The sequence below is a fragment of the Propithecus coquereli genome, unplaced genomic scaffold (assembly GCF_000956105.1).
Source record: "Propithecus coquereli isolate 6110/MARCELLA unplaced genomic scaffold, Pcoq_1.0 Scaffold28, whole genome shotgun sequence".
Classification (NCBI taxonomy): Eukaryota; Metazoa; Chordata; class Mammalia; order Primates; family Indriidae; genus Propithecus; species Propithecus coquereli.
The window spans coordinates 10097662-10104273 of NW_012148396.1; the positions used below are offsets into that span (position 1 = coordinate 10097662).

At 57.2% G+C, this 6612-nt stretch overlaps 1 protein-coding gene across 1 annotated transcript in view; it reads right to left on the reverse strand.

The window, feature by feature from the left end:
* MROH5 (maestro heat-like repeat family member 5) overlaps positions 1–6612 on the reverse strand; it is a 62890-nt gene that overhangs the window by 6138 nt on the left and 50140 nt on the right. The window contains exons 21-23 of the mRNA XM_012647946.1: positions 4273–4436; positions 1288–1425; positions 711–828 (exon numbers count right to left, since the gene is read on the reverse strand). Coding sequence (XP_012503400.1) covers positions 711–828; positions 1288–1425; positions 4273–4436 — 420 coding nt within the window. The remainder of the gene's footprint in view (positions 1–710; positions 829–1287; positions 1426–4272; positions 4437–6612) is intronic.

Consider the following 6612-nt stretch of genomic DNA (forward strand, 5'->3'; position numbering starts at 1 on the left):
GGGGCTCCAGGACCAGGGTCTGGGTAAGGGTTTGGGGAGGGTGGTTGCCCAGCACCCTCTGGATATCTTGGTTAACAGGCATTTGAAACCTACCTGGTTCAACCCTTCAGTGTACATCTGGGGAAACTGAGGCCCAGAAAGAGGATGGGCCTTGCCGAAGATCACACAGCAAGGCTGGGGCCAACGTATGTCAACAGCCTGGCTCATGAGGATACAGACCAGGCAGCCCACTAGAGGGTGGGAACCGGCATGAGGCTTTGACTTGGGTTCCCCTGACTGGTCAGTTTGGAAAGGACACACCCTGCCTCCAGCCCTGCCGCTGCCAAGAGCTTGGAGTTGCAAAGCTGGCCACACCCTAGCGGATCGGGCTCTGACCATCCCCTTCCTGCTGCTCTGCGATCACACAGGGGCAGGATAGGGCTAAAGTTCAAGGCTGGGTCTGACTGAGTCCACGGTGCCCCTTCAGCTCTGCAGAGGTCATGCAGCGAGAGAGGAGGGAGCGGAGACACAGGTCCCCCAAGGCTGCAGGCTGAGGGGGGCCTAGAAGTGGGGGACAAGCCAGGAGCCCCAGACTGCGGACACCCTGCAGAGCCGGCAGCGGGAAGGCGGGGCTGTGAGGGGTCTGCCTGGGCGGCCCCCACCCCCCTCAGGTGAGGTCAGCTGTGGGTTCAGGCTGGAGGATGGTGACTCAGGCCCACCTGCAGCCCTACCTCAGTGAGGATGAGCATGGCCACCTTCCTCTCCCGCTCCTGATGGCTCTTCTGCAGGTGGGACAGCAGCTGGCTGAGCACTGCCTTGATCTGCCTGCAGTGGTTCTGCACCATGGCCCTGGAGGACAGGGCCTGGGCTTGTGGTCACTGCCCTGAACCCACCCCTCTGCCACCACCCAACTGAGGGGGCTGAGTGGCCAGGAGTGTCCTGATGTGGGTGGGCAATTCTTTGAGCCTGTTCCTGTGCCCCTTGGCACTTCGTGCCAGGCCTGCACTGGACATGGGGGAGACAGAGGGCACAGGTACAGCCCTTGTCCCCGGGAGGTCCAGGCCAGGCTGGGGACTGGGGGAAGGCACCTGCATCCACAGGCTCTGAGGCAGTGTGCCTGTGCCCGGGCACAGGGGGCAAGTGCCTTCCCGTGCCAGAAGGCCGCTATGTGCATTCGTGAGTCTGAAGGGTCAAGCTCACAGGCAGGTCTTAGGGGCTGCAAGTGGCTCCAGAGGCCCCAGGCCCTACCACCACGGTCCATACACCAGCCCCCCAAGATCCCCCCACCTGCTCTCAGTCTACCCATACCTGGCGAGGAGGCCCACCCCCTTCTGGTAGGTGTGGATGGTGGTGAAGAGCTCCCAGGCCCCCTGCAGCTCCAGATGGGCAAAATCATGCCAGTGCCCCGTGGTGGACAGCAGGCTCTTCAGTGCCTCCAGTGATGTGCTGCGGCCAAGCAGAGGGGGCTCAGGGCCCGCCCAGGGCCACGAGTGGCCACCTGGGCCCCCTGGTCCTTGGGAAGGACACCCAGTGCCCCAGATAGAAAGGCGCCTTCTGGCTCCTGCCCTCGCTCCAGTGCCTGATGTCCCGAGGTCTCCCTGGGGCCGGCTCATCCCTGCCCTCGTTCAACATGGGATATTGGAGCCCAGGATGTGGGCGTTGCTGTCCTGGGCATGGGGAGGCCTTACTTGGGCAAGAGACCACGAGGGTGCCCTACCAGGGAGGGGAGGGACCAGGTGTCGTGGAGAGGCTCGCTGTGGGTGTGGCACATAGTGAGTGGGAGGTGCCTTTGGAGCATCTTAGAGGAGACAACACTTGCACCAAGGCTGGATTTACATGGCTGGAGCTCGGAAGACAGGACTGGAGGGAGAGCTGTGGAGCTCTCTGGGAACTGGGGGTCTCCCAAGTCATTAGGTGGAGAGGGTCAGGCTGGGCCTCGAGGGATGATTCTTAAATAAGGGCGAGGAATGCAGAGGGGGCGCCTGGGGAGGGAGGAGGAGCCGGGGGTGTATGGCATTGAGGAAGCCCAGAGAAGGGTCCATATGGCACTCTTGGGACAGGCCCCCCTGTTCTCAGAGGACACGGAGTAACCCTGTTGCACTGGCCATGCACGTGTGCGATGGAGAAAGAACACCGAAGATGGCGCATGGCTTAGCTGTGTGAGGTGCTCACTTGCCCCATCTCAGGTGGCTCTCTATTGCCACTCCACTGCCACAGAGGAGGGAGCAGTCTAGGGAGGGGACATGTCCTGTCACACAGCCTGGTCAAAGGCACAGAAGTGGGGTCAAGCTGGGCCCTGGCTCCAAACCGAAACATCAATGTCACTGTCACAGGTATGGGGCTGCCCCAAGCACTGAGCACAGTCCTGGGACACAGGTAGAAAGCCTGAGAATACAGGCCTGGGAAATGCAGGGCCACCCTGGCTTGCTGGCCTGTCACCGTTCCAGCCTCCCCTTGCCTGGTTGCTGTGGGCGCATTGCCCTGGATGTGTGAGCGTGCCCTGGAACGAGGCTGTCAGCTTGGACCAGGCAAGCGGATTTGCAAAACTGAGTGTCAAGAGATGAAATGCCATTTTGTGAAAGTCCCTGATGGTGCCCATCCAAACGCCAGCTGGCTTGTCCTCCCACCCCGAGCTGTGCCATAAAAAAAGGCAGCATTTTCCAGGTCACTGGCCTTAGCCACAAAGTGATGATGGTTTTCAGGAGAAGAGAACTTGAGGGGCGCAGCATTTTGCCCACTCTGGTCCTGCGGCCCCAAGATTCCTTGCCCTTCATGATTGTCTTGTCCCTGCAGCCACAGCAGGGCTCTGGAAAGATAACATTCAGCTGATTTGAGCATTCTTGAGACTCCCCTGTCCAACTCCTGGGGTGAACCACACCCCCGCAGGTCCCTAACACCTAAAACCACCCCCAGCGCAGGACCCCTGGGCAATGCCCAGGGACATGTGTCTCCTGAAATCCACACGCAGCCCCGAGACCAATGCAGGTGGAGCTCCTCAGGTCCACGCCCAGCGGTGGCAGGACCATCATCCTGGGCCCAAGGTCTTGCCCTTCCTTCAGCCTCTTTGGACACTCTGCATCCCAGTGATGCTGCCCTATACTCAACCAACCCCCTGTCCCCAGCCTGGCCCTGGAGAGGGCAAAGTCTCCTGAGAAAGAGACAGGGAAGCCCATTTGCTCCCTGAGACTGGTCAGACCCCAGCCTCCCACCTCTCCAATCCTCCTCCCCACCCTGCCACTCTCTCCTCCTCTTCTTACTGTTTTACTTTCATTTTTAACTATGGTAAAATACACATCTCCTACAGGTGACCATTTTAAGTGTACAGTTCATTGGCATTGAGCACATTCATAATACTAAGCAAACATCACTACCATCCCTCTCCACAACTATTTTGTCTTCCTAAGCTGAACCTCCTTAAACACTAACCCCCATTCTCTCCTCCCCCAGCCCCTGGCACCCCCCATTCTATTATACTTTCTGTCTCTATGAATTTGACTGCTCTAGAGCCCTCATATAAATGGAATCATACAGTCTTTGCTCTTTTGTGACTGGCTAATTCCACTTGTCATGTCCCCCAGGTTCCCCCATGTTGTAGCATGTGTCAGAATTTCCTTGCTCTTTAAGGCTGAGTAATGTTCCATTGTATGTACACACTGCATTTTGTTCATCCATTCACTGGTGGGCACTTGGGCTGTCTCCACCTTTTGGCTACTGTGAATAATGCTGCTATGGACATGGGTGTGCAAATACCTGTTCCAGGTGTCTGCTTTCAATTCTTTTGAGTATAAGTCCAGAAGTGGAATTATTGGGTCATATGGTAATTCCATATTTAATTATTTTAGGGACCTCCGTACTGTCTTCCACAGTAGCTGCACCATTTTACATTCCCACTAGCAGTGCACAAGGGCTCAAGTTTCTCCGCATCCTCGCCAACATTTGTTATTTTCCCTTTTTTTGATAGTCACCCTCCTAATGGGTGACCCTCCTCCTCTTTCTATCACAAGCCTTTGCCCCTTGGCCTGGGGACAGAGGGGACTGAAGACGACCTGAGGGTGAGCGTGAGGAGCGCCTTTGAAATAAAGGGAAATGAGGTACCGCAGGAGAATTACAGAGTGTCATCCCAGAATGGATGAAGTGAGAGAACAAGAAGTCCTTTGCGGGACAGGATGGAGATTGGTTGGAGGAAGACCCAGCTGAGAACTGACTTCTGCGGGTCACCTCTCTGAGGAAAAGGGCTTTGCTAGTGACAGGAGCCGAGCGGAGGGAGGGCCCCGCAGGCAGGGCTGGCAGCACCGTTGCAGCCCCACTGGCGGAAGGGTGCCCTGCCCAAACCCCACTCGCTGGTCCCACGGGCCGGCCCAGCTGAGCGGGACATCAGGACCCTCGGATGCCCAGGACAGTCCCACCACGCCTCGAGACTCGCCTGGCTGCCCCTGCCCTGTGCCAGCCCCAGCCTGCTGGGGGCACAGAGACAGTGGGCTGCTCAGTAGTGGGGGGCCCGATCCCCTGGGCTCCTCGATGGTGTCACAACAGCCTGGCACACAGCCCCAGGCCCTGGGCCACCGCCACACAGCTGGGTGATGCCGCCCTGGCAGGCACCAGCCTCCCCACCGCCCCTGACTCCCGGGGGCGGCTGTTACCAACCAGCGCCTCAGCCCCTTCTGCGGCGAAGGGGGCGCAGGCCCCGTGCGGCTCCAGAGAGGGCGTGGGAGCCAGGTCTGGCCAATCAGAGCCTTACAGGCCTCTGTGGCCAAGGTGATTGGTTCACGGGTGGGCATGTGACCCGAGGTGGGCCAATCAGAGGCAGTGGACCATGCCCAGAAGAGAGTTTCTCCTTTTCTGGCTGTTGTGGGGCCTCAGTGCTGGGAGGACCTGCCCGAGGCCGTGGGAAAGCAGGGGTGGGTGCAGAGGGACACACGGCTTGGGCAGAAAGCTACTCACAGGCCCCAGGAGAGACGGACAGATGCCCCTGCTGCATGGGGGAGCCCGAGAGACACAGACACCCCCGCTGCCTGGGGGAGCCCGAGAGACAGACAGATGCCCCTGCTGTATGGGGGAGCCTGAGAGAGACAGATGTCCTTGCTCCCCAGAACCTTCCGATCTGTGGGGTGCAGGGAGTAAGCCAGGTAAAATGCAGACAACGGATGTTAGATGGTGACGGTGCAGTGGGGAGAAGAGAGCCTGGAGCCATGGGAAGGCCACTGGTGGGGCTGCTGTCTTGGGGTGGCTGGGGAAGCCTCAGCACGGTCACAGGTTAGCAGAGTCCTGGGGAGGCAGAGTCCCTGGGGAAGAGCAGCCAGGAGTGGGAGCAGCACGGAGGAGGACTTCAGCACTGCTTTCTCCCAACCCTCCCATACCCTGGGCGGAGAACGTTTATTAGCTTATTAGGGAAGATTCATGCATTTTGCATGATTGATCTGAATAAAAAGGGAACTTTATATGCACATTTGAATTCAGGGGCAAGATGAGAAGAAGTGACTTTTTTTAGTCACTTGCCTTGGGGAGAGCTGTTAAAACTGACAAATTGCGTGAAGCACATCATAATACAAACAAATGAAAAGAGTTGGCCCCAGTGGTTTTTAAAGACTTGCTTATTGGATTTCTGGAAATATGACCTGGTGCAAAGGGAAGATGAAGGCAGTCAGCCCTACTGTAGCCTGAATATGGCAGGCAGGAGTGGGTGACAGTCTATCATGTCCACACAAACATGTGCCAGGGACCAGTGAAATGCCCAAGGGGACCCAGAAGGCTGTCTGTCCCCAGGGGGTGAGTTATGGCCTGGTGGGGCCTTGCTGTCTAGACCAGCTCCACATGGACGTGCTGTGTGGCTCAGGGGAAGCCTCTGACCTTCTCTGAGCTTCAGTTACCTGATCTGTAAAATGGGAAGATAACATTCATCTCCAGAATTCTTATAAGGAGCACACTGGGGTAACATGTGGCGCACTGTGTAGCTACTCTCGGTAAGTGCTGTCCCTGTGTGGTCCTTGTATGGCTGTGACAGTCTTTGCTGTAAGTGCCCTCAGGTGATGAGTGAATGAAACACACCTTCCCTGTGGGCACTGACTGTGCCCTGGCTCTGGATGGTGTTTGGGATCATGACTGTTGTGGGTTGAACTGTGTCCCCCCTAGAAAGGACATGTCAAAGTCAACCACAGGTACCTGTGAACGTGACCTTATTTGGAAATAGGGTCTTTGCACATGTCATCAAGTTAAGACAAGGTCATTAGGGTGAGCCCTAATCCAGTGACCAGTGTCCTGATAAAAAGGGGAAATTTAGACACAGGTACGCAAGGGAGAAAATAAGGTGACAATGGGGCAGAGATCAGAGTGATGCAGCTTCATGCCAAGGAACACCCAGGACTGCTGGGAGACACCTAGCAGGTGTTGCACCTGCTGGGAGACACCAGAAGTGGGAAGAAGCCAGGGAGGCTCCTCCCCTGTAGGTTTCGGAGGAGTGTGGCCCTGCTGCCATCTTGACTTCAGATTTAGGCCTCAGGAACTGTGAGGCAACACATTCCTGTGGTTTTAAGCCACCCATTTGTGGTACTTTGTCACTCAGCCCTGGGAGGCTAACACACCATCTTTGCCCTGGGCAATCTGGTCTTACCTCTGGGGGCTGGGTGTGGCTGCCCC